Source organism: Penicillium pulvis (genome assembly GCF_028828015.1).
Source record: "Penicillium pulvis strain IBT 33274 chromosome Unknown contig_23_segment0_segment0, whole genome shotgun sequence".
NCBI lineage: Eukaryota > Fungi > Ascomycota > Eurotiomycetes > Eurotiales > Aspergillaceae > Penicillium > Penicillium pulvis.
The window spans coordinates 4,083,657-4,100,561 of NW_026643075.1; the positions used below are offsets into that span (position 1 = coordinate 4,083,657).

The window sequence follows — 16,905 nt, forward strand, 5'->3', positions numbered from 1 at the left end:
TCCCTTGTATCTGGCAAATACACTTCCGGGTCAGATCCTGATCCACACAATTTGCCGCGACCGTGTCTGCCTCTACTCTTTGCCCTTGTTTCTGTGTCCTCAATATGTTTGAATCGGTTTTATCTTGCGCCCTCTTGCTTTCTACATTACTTTTACTGTTTTCTCGACGCGACTTTCCCGTTTTTCTCGTTGATCTCGCGATACCTCCCCTGTTCTGGAGGGTTCCCGCATAGCGCTGCGATTACTCTATTGGAGTCTTGGCACCCCAAGCGAAACCCGGCTAACTCATCTATACAGATACCTGCGCCAAACATTCTTCGATCTTCACGGGGAAATTCCGTGTTTAATCTGCCTGGCACTTATTTTCTTTTCTGTGGACTGGATTCCTAATTTCTATTTCTGTTATCTGCCCAAAATGGCCCCCATCCCGCGGGCCGATTTTGATATGGATAACCCGTCGTCTGACGTGGGTGACAGCCAGGACCAAGATTCCCCGCTGCGGCGTCAATTCTCTGAACCATTCCGTCCACAGTCTACCTCTACTCAAATTTCACAGTCTCCTGAGCCAGTCGTGCGCAAACTTAAATGCGACTGGTGTGGGAAACTGCTGGAACTTCCTGAAGATCACTCAATCTCCGAGGAAGACCTGCTTAATTTTCACATTGCTTCAGATCACCCCAATTCTCACTCATTCGAATATGAAGAGGGCGAGGAGGGCGAGGAGGGCGAGGATGGAGTCGATGCTGACGAGCTTGAACTCGACGAAGAAGAAGCCTTGAACGCGTCTCAGTTTGAAGAAAACGATGATGCATACCAAGTTGAAGAGGGTGACGATGCTGAGGGCGTTGACGAAGCTGAAGATGCTGAAGATGCTGAAGACGCCGAAGACGCGGAATTGACTGAGCATGTTGAGCTAGCAGAAGCTGAAGAAGCGGAGCCTGGTGAAGAAAATGAACAAGAACAAGGAACGCCCATCGCATCTGCGACCAACGGTGATAACAGCGAGGTTGATACCTCCAAAACTTCCAGCATCAGCTTTAAAATTGCGCCCCAGGCTCAAGGAAAACTGGATACGCTCGAATGGCTCTCAAATCCCAGAGGTGCATTCCCCGAAGACTTTCGCCGACGTTTGGCTACATGGCAGGAGTCAGATATCAAGAACCGCCTACCCAAAGTTTGGAACGTCCATAAGCCACAGATATTCTCAGATAGCTATGATCAGGATATGGCTAAAGTGGAAGCCACTTGGCAATACGTCTTTGGCGACAAGCCCAAGAAGAAGGATCTCTCGGAGCCACTGGCACGACCGGTCCCCTACAAAAACTCACAAGTTTCCAAGGGTCAGTTCCTCGAAATCAACCCCCTTGAGGAACTACTTGAAACACTCCGGAAGCCGGAGCTCCTTACACCCGATGAACTCTACGCAGCCACTGAAGCTGTTGCAGTCGTAATGAAGACATGGCAGGATGAATTCATTGCTCTTGATAAGCTCTACATCCGAACACACCGACACTACCGGGCCCCACTTCCCAGCGATGCAAAGCGGGAACAGCACGTCGGCCACAAGAAGCGGACGGGACAGCCGCTTGCCCGAGTCGCTGAGCATGAACGCGATTTTGAGGACAGAAAAGAATCAATGCTGTACGGGTACAAGCACAATTTCTTTGGCCACAACTTGAGCAATTCAGTTAGCTGGGTTCCCCAGAACCCATTTGTCCAAGGTGGTTTTGTCCCTACACCCGCGCAAGCTCGAAAGATGGCTACAAAAGTTGCCCCTGATGATCGTAACCCTGATGGCTGGGCACCCATTCTGCGGGATGGCGTGGAGTTCGTTCCCAAGCTGTGGGAGGCACGACGAGAGCCGGTGGTGAAGTTAACGCGCAAGCGTAAAGCTGTGGAGGTTGAACCTGCCAAGCTCGAGGAGGCTGAGGACACGCAGAATGAGTCTGAAATCGCAGAGGAGAGTGAGGAAGACGCCCGCCCCGTAAAGCGACGAACTCGAGGCCGTGGTGGTCGTCGTACGACACTCGATACCTATCAACCCTCGGAGGCTCCAACCTCAGCCCCCCGTGGTCGTGGCGGTTCCCGAGCCCGTGGTCGTGGTCGTGGTCGAGGAAGTGGCCGAACTACATCGGCTCGTGTATCCCTCGACGCTCCTCAATCTGGCACATTTGCCTCACCAACCTCTTATCGCGGCCGTGGCCGTCGGGGCGCGAGCATTGTGAGCTCAACGCAGACACACTCTATGGAGGGCACCCCTACGTCTCTGCCTAACATCTCTCCTATGCCAGAGGCAACTCCACCGCCGAAGGCCGCATCTACGAAGCGAGACGCCACAGCCGAGGAAATGGAAGAGGCTCGTCGACTGAAGATCGCTAACTCCAAGAACCCCAAGCGCACCAAGGCCATGTTGGATCATTGGGAACGATTCAATCGCGAGGGTCGCATTCGCAATCCGAAGCGGTCAAAGGCGCAAATAGAATCAGACCGACAAGACGATCCTATCAAGTCTGAAGTCTTGCCTCGCGCCCCTGGCCGACGCCGGAAGTCTCCATCTCTCGCACCCATTTCGAATGGGAACCTGGCCCCGAAGGCCCCAGTTGGGGCCCCCATGACCAGTCACATGGGACCTGGGCCTACGTTACCGCCGCTTGGAATGCCACAGTACGCGCCTCCCAATCCGTACGCTCAACCACCACCCAATGTGCCGATAGGGCAGCAGTTGCCCCCCCAGTATGCGCCATTCCCCTATGTTCCTTATGCCATGAGCCACATGCAGGGTCCTCCCCCAGGCTCTCATCCCGCTTCTCATCCGGCTCCCCATCCGGCTTCCCATCCAGGTATGCATCCTGGCCCTCATCCGGGCCCGCATCCTGGCCCGCATCCTGGCCCGCATCCTGGCCCGCATCCTGGCCCACATGATCATCTCCACCACCGTCGTGCTGTTTGATTGTGGGGGAAAGGCTCCGGCTTTCAATATCCGCAATTACACACGTGGCTACTTGTGTATGTAGCATGGCAAAGATAAAGACGACCAAAGTGCACCGTCTGTTGTGGTAGCAGTGCAGTCATCTTAGTCTGCTCAGAGACACATCTGCAGCAGTCTCAACTTCAACAGCCCATCTTCATTCTTCTGCATTTGGTGATAGATTGGCCTCACAATGATGTCTCACTGGAACGATCCAGGTGACTTCAGTGTTACATTCAAGTATTTTGACCAAGTTCTTTCTTTTCGCCTTTGTTTGGGTTGTTCTATACTGGAAAGTTTTGCGGGTTGGCGTTCTGGAAAGGGTTTCCGGGTTTCAGGTTGGGGGTTTCAAGCACAAAAGGGACTTGTACATTTTAATGGGAAGCTGCTTGTCTTAGGACTGGTCTGTTCTCGGCAGCTAGCAAGGCGTGTATTCTACTGGATTTCTGTGTATGATAGGGCATTGAGCAACTTGACAATATTATTGCCTGAGGCATCAAAATATGGCACGTGTAAATTCTCATGTAGTCAGACCGCCCTGGGGCAGTTCGCTTCATCTTCAGCTCAACGTCTTCGTCAACGACCCCTCATCTCGAATTGTCCCTGCTTCCCTACTATCCTTCTATCTTTTTCTAGGGATATTTATTCTCATACGATAAATCCTTCATTATGGGAAAGAAGAGACGCGGTCCCTCCTTGGAAGAACTGCTGGCTCGTCCTTGGTGCTACTACTGTGAGCGTGACTTTGATGACCTGAAGATTCTGACCTTGCATCAAAAAGCCAAGCACTTTAAGTGTGAGCGATGTGGTCGCCGACTGAACACCGCCGGAGGTAAGCTTACACCCGCGCAGATGACTCTAAGGGAACGCGACATTGACATAGCGCGACCTAGGATTGTCGGTGCACATGAGTCAAGTCCACAAGGAACAGCTCACAGAAATCGAGAATGCGCTACCCAACCGCGCAGGCCTTGATTATGAAATTTTCGGCATGGAAGGAATACCCGACGATGTTCTGCAGGCCCACCACCAGCGTGTTGCCACTCAGTTCCAGCAGGCCGAAGTTGAGCGACAAGTGGCCACAGGCAACCCCCCGGCAGGAGGTAGCTCAGGTGGTCCAGCGGCCAAGAAGCCCAAGCTGGAACCTGTGTCAGACCTCAAGAAGCGATTGGCAGAACATCGGGCCAAGCGCGCAGATGGAGCTGCTGGCGGCAGCAGTGGAGAAGCAACCCCTGTGGGTGCTGGACTGACCCCGTCTGCATCAACACCGGGTACCTATGTAAGTCTTACTTTACTGGAGTAGAATGACGTCAGAACTAACATGACCTTAGGGACAATCTCCGACTGCACCTGTGCCTGGAGCATCGCCATTGCCTACACAAATTCCTTCACAGCCATACACTTATACCGAACCCTATGCTCTACATGGAGCCCCCCCTCCTGTTGCCCCCTATCAGCAGATCGCCAGTCCAGGGTTCCCACCGTTTTCTCCAACCGGCATACAGCCAGGCCCTGGGTCTATGGGTTATAATGCGACTGGATACTCACCTCAACCGTTCTCTGGCCCGCCTGGTTATGGCGCTCCTTCTCCTGCTTACCCCTCACAACAATCTACACCAACCGAAAGTACACCTCCTCGCCCTGGCAGCTTGCCAATTCCCTCCGGTCTCCCACAACGCCCGGCCTTTGCTGCCCCGCCGGTCAATGCACAGCAGATGCAACAGATGCACATGGGCCACCCAATGGCTCAGCCTCCGGTGCCCAGCTATTCCAATGGCGATGCTGCGCGGGCAACCCCGCCAATTCCATCGGTAAACGATACTCCGGGCGCGACGAACGACGTAACAGAAAAGCCAGCAGATGGAACGGACAAACCCAGTAAGAAGGACAAAGCGAAACCAACACGCATGATTTACTCGGATCAAACGGTCAGCCCCGAAGAGAAGATGGCCCAGATTCCTCGTTATGCATTCTCGCGCGATCGGTTCACGCAGGAAACAGTACTAGGCGAGATCCCCGATGCGACGGTTACGGGAACGATCCGCGACCAAGATACAGTTGTCGATCCGGCTCATTAAACCTCTCAATTTCGATCCCGCGATGAGACGTGATGATGTTTGAGGACGGACAACGGAATCCAGCTAAGTTCGACACATACTCTAGCGACACATGAGCATTTCCATTTGGCTGGCTTTCTTCTGTTACCTGCCCTGATCCATCAGTAGTTCTGGCGAACAACCCTTCCAACCAAACAAGGGGAAACAAGTTTGTCCCTTGCGCGATATGTTCGATGATTCTCGTGAGTCCTGTCGCTTCACAGGCCTTTCCCGCTAATCAGGGTCAATGCTAGCGGGTTGGCTATGAAGGATTTGACCGTACGTCCCTGCCCTGACTGTTTCTCCCTTCCATGTTCCCTCATGGCTCCGAGCTATGGGGGCTCAACCATTTTTGCCTATTAGGTTTGACGATGCCATTGCATTCGGATGTAAGTTTTTCTTTTTATTAGCGTTTCAGGTAGGAAATGAACCAATTTCAGAATGTCGTACAATTTCCATATCCTCTACGAAATGCCCGAGCAGCCTTTAGCTCTTGATGGAACCAATAGATCCAAATCCTAGTCAATTGACAGAGTAGAGTATTTCGCTGGAAACAAAACTAGAAGACATCACACCACACATCATACGAGTTCCAGCATCAAATAGAGCTCAAACTTAAGGTAGTATCCAGACCGCACGACCCACTCAATCATACGATCTCCGCAATCCGAAGCTGCGTAGACACTTGCAAAGGAAAGGACCTAAGCCCTCTTCTCCTTGGTCGCAAGACCGAAAACAACAACACCATACGTAGCCAACAAAGAAAGTCCAACGGGAACAGCCTTTCCACCCGTCTTAATCGCACGAGGAATGGAGCTTCCACCCAACACAGTCGAAGCAAGGAGACCGAGCTCCTCGCCATATGCCTGGCCTTCGCGAAGCTGGTAGTATGACAGAGCGTAGATCGCGCCTACGGAGAGACCGGCCGCGATTGAGGGGATGGAACCTGTGCGGGCGTAGCCGATTGCGCCGCCGAGGGAGGTTAGGAGGGAGAGGGTGAAAGCGGAGGTTGTGGGAGATTGGGTGGACTATAATCGAAGCTTTAGTGGGTTGAAATCATTGCATTTTGATTCGATATTGGGGTTTACCATTTTGAGGGCTGGTTGTGTTATGGTTTGGGTGGAATGTTGGTGTTTGGAGGGTAGATGTAGCTGGCCAGTGAGCGGGAGATGTTAGTCAGATGACGTGAGATGGTATGGGCCGATCTCGAACTATAGAACTATACGCGTGGATAACTTCCGTTACATATGTTACGTGGATTACGTGGAAATAGTTGATTTAAATTAACGCATTAAATAATCTCAATATAATAGATATTATGCTGGTTCAAGTATGTATAAACAAAATCTCATTCATGTATTCATATCATTCTTTTGTGCAGTCTGTATACATTAACATTCTATCATGACTTGGTAGACTCACCTAGAGTCCTTGCCTGATGATCTATCCTCAAATACTTTTAGTCCGTAGCTTTCATAGCTTCATGGAAATGCATCTCAATCTGTGACCATCATTCAGCATGCTCATCATCCAACTCAGTTTTAATCATCCCGAGCACCCTTCACATCAATCTGTTTCGACACACTCAAGGCCCCATACCCACCAGCAGAGACTTCCTGTTCGTCTTGCTCAGTGTCTCCCTCTTCCTCTACCACGTCCCGATGGGGGCCATCTTGCTCCACAATCCAAAAAGCAGGAACAACACTCCACAGCGCTAACGCGCTCAATAACCACCATGGGATAATCACATACCCTCTCTTCACACCATAGGAGAAGGCAGAGCCAATAATCGCGGGGCCTGCCGCACGACCCAGGGCACTAACACTCGTTGAGACTCCATTCAACGTACCAAGAACAGACATGCTTGAAGCCGAGTTCGTGAGCAGGATTGTCGAGCAGGGAATACCGAAAACTGTTGTGCCAAGTTTAGCGAGCATAATTAGGAGCACGGCTGATAGCCTAAAGGGCTCTGGGACGAGAACTGTAAATGGCGTGAGGAAGAAGATGATCGGTTGGGCGATGGCGGCCAATTTGAAGCAGCGGAGGATACCGAGGTGCTTGGCGATTGGTGGGAAGGCAAAAAATTGAATGACCATGCCAACTGCGCCAATCATTGTGTAGTAAATGCCGATTGTTTGGGAGTCTGGCGTTGGTCAGTTTAGGAACTATAAAGTATGTGGTCTCCTACTTACCAACACCGAATCCACCTGCAAACTTGAACGGTAGTTGAACATCTGGGTTATTGTTCAAGTCTTGAACGGGATAGTTGAGGAATACGGGGAATACGGCATCGAACGCCATCCCAAGTCCGGACATTAGTGTGTATGAAGTCAAGATCAGACATGACTGTGGCGTGAAGACCTGTGACCAGCTAGGCCGAACAACGGGCACCGTTTCCTTGTGCTTGCGAGGAAGCAAAGTAGCTCGCTCCTCATCCAAAGCCTTCGCCTCTGCACTCCGCTTATTCCGCGAGGTACATGGCCGAGTAAGTGCCTTTCCAAGCTCAAGACCATAATCGCGTTGATGTCTCCTAGTAATATGGGTTTCCTGCATAAACCATTAGCAATAACATTCATATCCATCCGGTTTCTCATTCTCACCCGCAAGAACAGAATGCCATTCAAGATTCCAACAATAAAGAAGCAAGCTGAGACAAGGTTCGGCAATGCAAACGGATACTTCTTCAGAAACTCCGAGCCCCCAAAAAGCCCGGGAAATTTCTCCGCAGGCCGCGCCAAGGCACCTCCAAATGCTGGACCAAAGATACTCCCGATCGTCCATACTAGCGGCATGATACTAAAAGCCCGCGGTTGGAGCTCGCGCTCAGGCACAATCTCCGCAACCATGGTCCGGATAATACCCACGTTTCCGTTCATTAGACCGGCCAGTGCGCGTGTCACGAGTACCATGGTCAACGAAGAGGACATGCCGAGCAAGATAGACAGGATCATGGTGCAAAACAGGCCGCTGACAATTACCGGCTTGCGGCCTATATAGTCGGAGAAAGCGCCCCAGGGGACGGCCATGATAGCTTGACTCACGGAAGCGACCGCCGAGACAATGCCAGCCCATTTGGCGACTTCAGGCTTGGGGACACCGACATGTTGGATTAATTCCGGCTGTTGAGGCGTTAGTGAGTGTCTTCACGAGCGTTGTGGGCTGTATAGGCGGGTGTCGTCGCGGACTGGACTCGACTAGAAACGACTTTGCGCCAGTGGAGCAGGCGTGTTTAGACGGACTTACAAGGTACGGAAGAATAGACGTGAAGACAACTATTTCACAATAAAATCTCTTAGTAAATTTTCCTCACGCAACCGAGGTACGGCCCCAGCGGGGAAATAATAAGAGCCATGCACATACTGGGCTCAGCAAATCGACATATTGCTATAAGACTGTTAATAACAAAACAAACATGCCGAGATCCGGGGGAAAAACATACCCAATATCGCAAGCTGCTTAACCGGCAGACGAGGTTTCTGCATTCTTTCTACTAAGTCGGTACCGACACCGAGAGAAGAACCAAATCTATCCCTTCAAAAGCAACGAGAAAAAAAAGACGAGCTGAGAGGAAGGAGTAAGGAGTGAGAAGGCCGATTCGGATCCAGATCGGCACCGGTTCTACGTGACTGAAGCCCAAGAGGTCCGAGCCGCTAAGGGCCCCGCAATCGGACTTGGGGCCGCTATGTCCAATCGCGGTAGTCCGTGTCGGTGAGACGCCGGATCACGAGTACAGCTTTTGGGCTGTGTAATTTGGTAGACAATGTCATTGGTCCAATTGTTGATTTCGTGGTGGGTCTTTGACTTATTTCTAATCACAAGGGTTGCATTCTGTTTGGTTCGGCATTTGTTCCGCGATGTACTATACATGCTACGACTTCAACAGTAGCCTGTACGCTCCGTCCATTTACTCTGCAATATAGAGAGAGAGAGAGAGAGAGAGAGAGAGAGAGAGAGAGAGAGACAAGATTTGGGTTCGCATTTTCACTGCTAGTATGTAACATCCCGAAAAGGAAATATCAGTACAAAGATAGGTATCAAAAACTATCATATAACGCTGAAATGGACTCGACAGCAGGGTCTTAAACCAAAAACACCAAACAGAATATAAGCTACAGCGCGTCTCACAGTTAGTAATCATCCTCATCGACAGGCACGACGTCATCCAGCTGAGGGTTGAGTTTCTGTCCAATCTCGATACTCTGTCTCATAATCTCGCGCGCAGCGCTAGCGTGAACATTCATGTCTTCCCCAATAAGCCGAGTAGCAAGCTCAGGGACAATAACGGATTGTGCATATCCAACTACACCCATCTTAGCGACAAGGGAGTCATCTTTGGCTAGTCGGCGTAGCCTGACACCAAATCGCTCCATGACCGCATATAGCCTATACGGTCTTGTTAGAATTTGCATCAAAAATCACAAGGGTATCTCTTACATTTTCTGGGCACCTTTCGTCCCATAATACCCACAAGATATCACCTCGATACCATCGCCGTCAAGAGTAAGACGAAGATTTTTTCCAGCCTTCTGAGCACTCTCGAGGATATTACGATAGTAAGATGGTTCTTCTGGATCAAGATACTTGTCCATATCGGGGAAATATCCTTCTAAACGGTGTTCAAAGGTATCCCAGTTGATATCGGGGTACCCCTGCGCCTCCCATTCCTTCGTAGCGGTATCTTGCTTATGTGAAGCGCAGAAGCGTTGTTGTTCACGGAGGCGCTGCTTTGGCTGGGCCTGGAACTGTCTGAGAATCTCTGGATCCACTTCGGCATTACACATAGGACATAATGCCTTGCGTGGCGGTGATGGTGATCTTCTATCGGCGCCTGACTCAAAGCCTGTTTCTCGCTGCATAGCGTCCATAATAGATGAAGACGGGGAGCTGAGGGGAGTGGAAAGTGAAGAATCAGATGAAAGGTCAATAGCGTTGAGTTGAATATCTCGGGAGGAGGCACCAAGCGAAGATGCAGGGAAGGGGTCGGTTTGAATAGCTGGTGGCATTTTGAATTGTGGTGAAGGGGCCTTCTTCACCTCGGTGCTGGACTTTGCCTTCTTCGGACTGGGCGCATGGATATGCATGGGAACTTTGAAGCCCACCTCCGGGTCTGATTCGGACGATGAATCTCCCTTTTTGCTTTTGCTTTTGCCCTTCTTGGTTGACGATTGCGCAGAGTCGGCTTTGGACTTTTGAGGAGTCCTCCCTGGCGTTACGACTGAACGCGCGCTCGAGCTGGGGATGCTGGAAAAAGACGTGGATTTAGATTTCGATCCATAACCGGTCTGTCTCGCCCGCTTATAGCTTGTCTGCGACGAGAGCGAGAAGTACGGGTTGTCATCATCGTCATCAGCAGTCATCACACTCGAGGTCCGTCCTAAAGGCTTCCTTGTAGATGTATTTCGTTTGGCCGAGTTGTGGGTGTTGGAAGGTAACGAAGATCCATTGCTGGTGCCAGCTGCAAGTTTTTCTCCCAGAACTTGTCTCTTTGTATTATCTTTCAAGCGCTGAGGTGCGTCAGAGTCACTCGAGTCAGCATCGGTGGTGCTGAGGGGCTCTGCGTCTATTGAAGGTTCGCGAACGTTTCGTGGCGTCTCGGTTTTGGGTGGATCAGGGAGCTTGTTGTCTTTCGATTCTGGCTTGTTGAAATTCGATAAAAGGTGCCCACCCCTCAGTTGAGTGGTCCTTGTTAATCGGTTCGAGGCATAACTAGCATCTCGATGGGGCCTCATTATACGAAGAGACGAAGGTGGGAGTCCGAAGTGCGGAGTGCGGAGGGAGAATGGAGACGTTCCGTGGTTTATGCTCCGACTAGTGCGCAACCTAGACTTGCAATTGTATTTGTCGCGGGATGAAATCCAGGAGATTACGAGCACTTAGGGTCAACCTTTGAGAGATTTGAGGGGATTGGGCTGGTAATGGAGGACGAGACAATGAAGATGAACAAAGAAGGGAACGCGTGACACGCGACTGGACGTGGAGGCCCCACTTTGATTCCGTTCTATACACCGTTGACCGAAAACTATACACTTGCGCCTGTATAAACAATGCTCTGATAAAAACAATTCTAAAGCTATGGTCTGTGACATGAATATAATAAAGGGGAAATTTTATAACAATCATTACTCAAATGTCATGGAGATCCCCCCGTCATCATGGTCATCGGCCCAGGCATTATGCTCCAGCGCCATAGCCCCGACCGCACTGCTTCCAACATTGCTGTTGGGCAGGCTAACGGTAGATCGTAATTCTGGGCGAGTAAGGGTATCAAATGAGTACTGGGGTGGTGGTTCATGGAACGAGGTATCAAAGGTCATTTCGAGCTCATCTTCCTTGTACGATGCAGATTCATGCGGAGGGTGAGACACAGTGTTCAACCCAGGTTCTGATGCTGTTCGAGTGACGGGGGGCGCTTCAAGAGTTTCGGGCTTGGGTTGTTCCTCCTTCGGTGTTGCGGGTTGAGAGGATTCAGGTCGAGGGTTCAAATCGAGCTTCATTGGAGGCAGGGTAGACTCCAGCTGCTTGACTTCGATAGCCTCGGAAGCCAGCTCAGCCCGAATAGCCTCGATATCGAAAAGTACAGTACCGGGGGCACTGTTAGGCTCAGTCGAGCCACGCAGCGGAGAGTTGCGGTCAACATCATATGTCTCCCATGCCTTTTTCTCCGCCATCTTGCCTCGCTTGAAGAGGCCAAAGCGCTTCTTCTCTGGTTTCTGCTCGGCTTCTCGACGAGCCTCGTCGATCTCGCGGATCAGCTCTCTCTGTCGCTCGGCATGACTATCTGGATCAGGGTCTTCGATCTCGGCGAATTCGTCCTCAAGAACCTCGAAGCCCACCTCCCTTAATATACGAGGCATGGCAGCTCGATAGTCCATATGACCGTTCACAAGCTCTGTTAGATTGAAATTCTCAATCCCGGGAATACCTTCAATGGGCGCGAGACCAGACACACGCATGACACCACCACTTGTGGCCCGGAAGAGGTATCCAAGAATCCAGTCGTTCCTAGAGTATCCGTTCACAAACCGACCAGATACAACACTGCGGGCTTTCAGATAATCATCTTTACTAGCCACAATTGGGGACCCAAACAGATACACGTTCTGAATTAGTCCATGGGCACCCTTGTCCGAAAGTTCCTTGAGACAAGAGAAAATGACTCTTGCACCCAATGAGAACCCAAGTAGCGTAATGGGCCGGTTTCCAAGGTTCCGGTCCTGCAAAGAATCCGCCATGATCAGGCCTGCGAAGTGAGCGCGTGACAAGGAGACGTTCCAGGGGTTGTCGATGAGATAGGCGAGTTTCGTAAGAACAAGTGGTAGTTGCAAAGAGGCCATTAGAGCCATCAGAACAGTACTACCGAGTACTTGTTGGAGACCTGTGGCCAACGCCTGGAGGATTCAAAATGATCAGCACTCAACCAATAAGAATGGTGGAGGTCAACTTTTAGATTCAACTCACCTCTGTCGCAAGAATGTTAATTGTGTCACCCATGCTACGCAGCATCTCAGGTTCCCAGAGAACGGAATAAATATCACCCATGATCGGATCGACAGTACTGTACGGGAGCCGGACATCATCGACCTTGCCAGTCATCCAGCCAGAGACCGTCACAATAAGATTAAGCTTCTTATTATTGTGAAGAGGACGGTATTCGAATGTTTGGACCGCTCCTGTACGCCGATGTGAAGCCTTGAGACCAATGACGCTTCCACCCACACTAGCACCGGAGGCAATCAAAGCAGTACCGCCAACGCCTCCCAAGAATGCACTGGTTCCGGAAATTCCCACGGTAGTCAAACCTGCAGCAAGACCGGCTCCAATCACTGGAGCCAGCAGTCCAGCGGAGAGGCCAATAACAAGTCCACCACCGACCGTCGCCAAGCCCATGAGCATATACTTGCGCTTTCGCGACATCTGCCGGCGATTCTCCATATGCTCCGACTCATCCCAGGTCTCTTTATCTGCTTGTTCTTGCATTTCTAGAGCATCAGTCACTCGCTTCTCAAATCGAGAGATCTGTAACCACGTCACCTCCATGGCTGCTCCCACTCTTTCCAACAAAGTTCGTGACCGAGCATCGTAGGCGGAATCTGCAATGAGCACGAGGAATAAATCACACAGAACTGTCCAACGAAGATCAATGTCAATTCGATCGGAAGTCGGCATCTGAGATGGCGTTTGGACTTCAGGGACTATCCCCTCGCCTTCATGTGCCTCGTATGGAGGTGGGGAGCCGGGTTCGGAATAATTTGCAGTCTCGGAAGAGAATCTGTTTCGGGGGTCTGATTTGGAGGTTGGAGATGAAACTGAAGAGGTTGAGGGTCGTGTATCGCTCTCGGCCATTGGGTTCTTGACCCGTGCATTTTGCATGAGAGGCCTGATAAGGTCCTCAGGTTGAACGCCATGTCCGGCAAGCTGTTCAATCATGATCTGCTCAGCCGTATTGATATCCATATGAGCATATAATCTCCCCATCATTGCTTGTCCCCACTTCCTCATGTTGTCGCGAGCTTTCTGTAGCGCTTTGCGTGTGCCCTTCGTGGTGGGCATCTCAGCCAATTCGGAATTCATTTTATGAATTGCCAGTCTGACCACACCAACATAAGCAATTTTTTGAGTTTCGTTGAGGAAGTCCTTAGTGGCTTGTAGTTGGCTCATGGTATCACGAAGTTCCTCGCCTTCGAGGCCAGCCTGGTTGCCTCCAGTCTCTCGGAAAAGGTAGCTTGTGTCCTCATCCAAACTAGTGGCAGACTGAGCATCTTCATCCAGCTGGACTCGAGTATAGCCTTTTCCAGCACCACCGAGTCCTTGGTAAACAGCTTCATCGTCCTCCTCTTGAGCACCGCGTGCAATCAATCTTCCATAGTCATCGTAGTAGTCGAATTCCCCAAGGGCTGGCATTGCTTGCCAATCTTCGGGTTCCTCTTCGTCGTCGCTCTCAGCATGTGCCTCCACGGGTTGGGCCAGATGCATGTGTGACCATTCTGAAATCTCAGCAGTCCTGGACTTAGACACTGATGTCCGAGACGTAGCTGGCTCGGCCGAGGCTCCCGCAGCAGACTTCTCCACGGGTGTGGTGTCAGATTGAGTTTCCGCCTTGATGTCCGACGGTGCTCGTTGTTCCGCCACGCCGAGCGTTCCAGTTGCAGCTTCAGCCTTGGTTTCCGGTGCTGCCTCGGCTAGCTTTTCTGCCTCTGTGTCTTGTTTCGGCTGTATATCGGATTTTGTATTCGGATTGTCGGTCAAGGGCTGGACCGCTTTGGCTTCAGAACCATCGCCTGCATTCTCGGGGGAGCCGTCGGGGGGCCGTTCAGGCGTTGAGCGCGTTCGAATAGGGAGGCCAAAATCATCGAAATCTCCCGTCTCTTTCGAACCCTGTCCAATTTCTTGCGCTTTCGCTTTCACCTCCTCCTGGGGCTTTATGTCCTCTTCTGCGCCATCTGTGGTATCTTCGGAGGGGCGCCCGCAGCGGGCTGCGGCGGGTTCGACGGAGAGGTTGCAGGGGGTGTAGACTGGCCGTCGGTGCCGCTAATGGTGACACCTGCAGGCATGATTTCACATAGACCAAAGGCCCTTTGGAGCTTCGAATTCAGTCGGGGGCTTGCAGGCTTTTAAGATCCTGATTCGTGGTGTTGCTGCTTCCTCGCACGTTCCTTGGACGAACTTGAGCGGTCTCCCATTCGGCCCCAAGCTTGAACTTCTGCAACTCTTGGGCGTTCTCTATATTTTTCAGTTCGCCCTGTTCCCGATACTAGACCCCGTGGTGGTCATCGGACTGGGGAATCTCCGCGTATGACGATCGTTGGCCACGCGGAAAAAAGGAGGTCGCGAGGGGCGGAGAGCATGCGGCGGGGAATCACACCACTGACGTACCACCTTGAATCTTGGGTGCTCAATGATCAGAACTGAATGGAAAAATAAGAGTTCAACAACCAACAAAGCACTGGAAAATGAAATTTACAATTGTCAGATGTCGAATCCACCCCGTCAAAACCAAGATTGGGAATTATACGGAAGCGGAAGTGTTCAGCTTGTGGAATGCTGTAGCACAGCCTTTGAACCAACTGTAGAACTGGCCTCAATGAAAACAGCGAAAGAATCTTGATTAGTTGAAGATTGGCTTATCAAATAAGACACTCTGGTGAGTCTAGTAGAGGGAACTCGGGGTAGTAATGTTATCAACCTTGGAGGTACATCCCCAGCCCCCAGGTATCTATTACTCCTACTAGGCTACCCCAGAGCTTGATCATATGCACTTGCTCCAATACCTAATTTGGGCGTGGTATAAGATTAATCAAGTAATGCTGAGCCGATTTCTTCTTACCTAACATTGACATGTTCGTGTACATGGCTCAAATTAGGCGTGTGTATACGTTTGGGGGTAGAGGGGATGGCCTACAAGTCCCTATCCAATAGCTAGGGAAGATATCTACATACAAGCGAGCCTTCGGTGATGACCTAACCACGAAATCTAAGATCTTTCATGATCTATAATTGTCAAGGGACTTCCATCGTTCGCAAGTATCTGTCGCAAATCAAATCCGATCGCTAGGTCATTACCCTCCTCTTCTGCCTCACGAAAGCCAGGAGCATAGTCATTCACTCAATCGACTTCATCACCCTGGTAGATCTCCACAAGTGGCTTCCGCATATCGACCCTAAGCACCGATTAGTATATAAATCCCCCAAACTAAGAGCAAAAAGACTCACGGCTCACCCTCTAAGATAAACTTTGGATCCCTGTTCTCATCAAGATCAGGGTATCCTTTCTCAATCTACTGCAACGCGAGCAGTATCGACCTCTGATTGCCAGGACCAATGTCACGATAATACTCGGCATGTTCCGCCGACATAATTTGGGCCCAGTAGGCTGTTTTATAGATACCGTTCGTTTCGAACTGAACCCAAAGCCCCAGTTCTGTCTCCAGGGTTCGGTCATCAATAATCGGCTTGCGATAACAATCCCTGAAAAGCACCGTTTCATCAAGCGCCATATGCATATCGAGAAAATCGGGCCGGGCGACGCTTTGCTGGAGCTGGAAAGTGTCGAGAATATCGCCTTGATTCCCTCCCAAGGGCAAAAACATCACAATTCCGGATGCTAGAAATTCCCAACCATCCTCCCATGGGAATAAACCCAAGTTACACTTAGTCAGTAGGGCTTGTTTACCTTCGTTTAATTCAGTGATATAGATGTAGACCATGCAGGAACCTTCAACGTCACTTCTAATGAAAGACTCGTCCTATTCTCGGATCAATATCAGAATCGGAAAAGCAGGGGATGTTGCTTACTTTAAGTTCCGGGCCTTCGAAATAACTAGGCTCGTCCTCTGGTGCTCGAGATTGATAGCCCTATTGCGGGGTCGGTAGAAAACCCCACAAAAATCTTTATTTAATCAAGTCATGCATCTCGGAATTCTTGGTCTGCTGTCGCCCATTCTTCGATCAGGTCTCGTTTCTGTTGATCTGCGGTGTCGCCGCCGACCCACCGCTCACGAGCAAAATACCTCCATGCACGAGTGGTGGCACCGAGACTGTCCCAATCGACATGTTCTTCGTGTCGGCGAATAACTGAGGGGATACCTTCAGGCCACTGGCTATGCGACCTTTTGAGGGACATGCTTGAATGGTGTGGTGGGAGTTGTGAGGGTGAAAAGAGGTGACGAACGCTCAAGTTTGATGATGGCACTCAATGACACTCTTAAGCCTTGAGGACATGGAACGGTTATTTCCACTATCCGTATCTGTTTTTTTTCCCGCGTGCAATCTTGGAATCTGGACTATTAGCGTGGTGTTAGTGGTCCGGAGCCCGGAGATACAGGGTTCTTTGACTTCTAAGGT

General features: G+C 50.8%; 7 protein-coding genes across 7 annotated transcripts; 2 read left to right on the top strand and 5 right to left on the bottom strand.

Moving 5' to 3' along the window:
* Positions 1–415: 415 nt before the first annotated feature.
* On the top strand, positions 416–2,950 carry N7503_005813 (uncharacterized protein; the record flags this gene model as incomplete). The annotated part of the gene is made up of 1 exon (XM_057065360.1): positions 416–2,950. The coding sequence occupies one exon, from the start codon at positions 416–418 to the stop codon at positions 2,948–2,950; it is 2,535 nt and encodes an 844-aa protein (XP_056923103.1).
* Positions 2,951–3,637: 687 nt separating this feature from the next.
* Positions 3,638–5,046, top strand: N7503_005814 (putative C2H2 finger domain protein; the record flags this gene model as incomplete). The annotated part of the gene is made up of 3 exons (XM_057065361.1): positions 3,638–3,800; positions 3,862–4,247; positions 4,300–5,046. The coding sequence occupies 3 exons, from the start codon at positions 3,638–3,640 to the stop codon at positions 5,044–5,046; spliced, it is 1,296 nt and encodes a 431-aa protein (XP_056923104.1).
* A 719-nt stretch (positions 5,047–5,765) lies between these two features.
* N7503_005815 (TMEM14 family protein) lies at positions 5,766–6,155 on the bottom strand (the record flags this gene model as incomplete). The annotated part of the gene is made up of 2 exons (XM_057065362.1): positions 5,766–6,092; positions 6,153–6,155. 2 exons carry the CDS (start codon positions 6,153–6,155, stop codon positions 5,766–5,768), a joined length of 330 nt encoding a protein of 109 aa, XP_056923105.1.
* A 450-nt stretch (positions 6,156–6,605) lies between these two features.
* On the bottom strand, positions 6,606–8,546 carry N7503_005816 (MFS transporter; the record flags this gene model as incomplete). Its single annotated transcript, XM_057065363.1, has 6 exons — positions 6,606–7,207; positions 7,257–7,611; positions 7,665–8,183; positions 8,308–8,336; positions 8,425–8,448; positions 8,504–8,546. The coding sequence occupies 6 exons, from the start codon at positions 8,544–8,546 to the stop codon at positions 6,606–6,608; spliced, it is 1,572 nt and encodes a 523-aa protein (XP_056923106.1).
* A 645-nt stretch (positions 8,547–9,191) lies between these two features.
* N7503_005817 (RTC4 family protein) lies at positions 9,192–10,793 on the bottom strand (the record flags this gene model as incomplete). Its single annotated transcript, XM_057065364.1, has 2 exons — positions 9,192–9,447; positions 9,499–10,793. The coding sequence occupies 2 exons, from the start codon at positions 10,791–10,793 to the stop codon at positions 9,192–9,194; spliced, it is 1,551 nt and encodes a 516-aa protein (XP_056923107.1).
* A 390-nt stretch (positions 10,794–11,183) lies between these two features.
* On the bottom strand, positions 11,184–14,744 carry N7503_005818 (TMCO4 family protein; the record flags this gene model as incomplete). Its single annotated transcript, XM_057065365.1, has 3 exons — positions 11,184–12,452; positions 12,523–14,576; positions 14,729–14,744. 3 exons carry the CDS (start codon positions 14,742–14,744, stop codon positions 11,184–11,186), a joined length of 3,339 nt encoding a protein of 1,112 aa, XP_056923108.1.
* A 923-nt stretch (positions 14,745–15,667) lies between these two features.
* Positions 15,668–16,684, bottom strand: N7503_005819 (uncharacterized protein; the record flags this gene model as incomplete). The annotated part of the gene is made up of 5 exons (XM_057065366.1): positions 15,668–15,722; positions 15,775–15,804; positions 15,865–16,307; positions 16,357–16,416; positions 16,472–16,684. The coding sequence occupies 5 exons, from the start codon at positions 16,682–16,684 to the stop codon at positions 15,668–15,670; spliced, it is 801 nt and encodes a 266-aa protein (XP_056923109.1).
* Between the last annotated feature and the right edge of the window lie 221 nt (positions 16,685–16,905).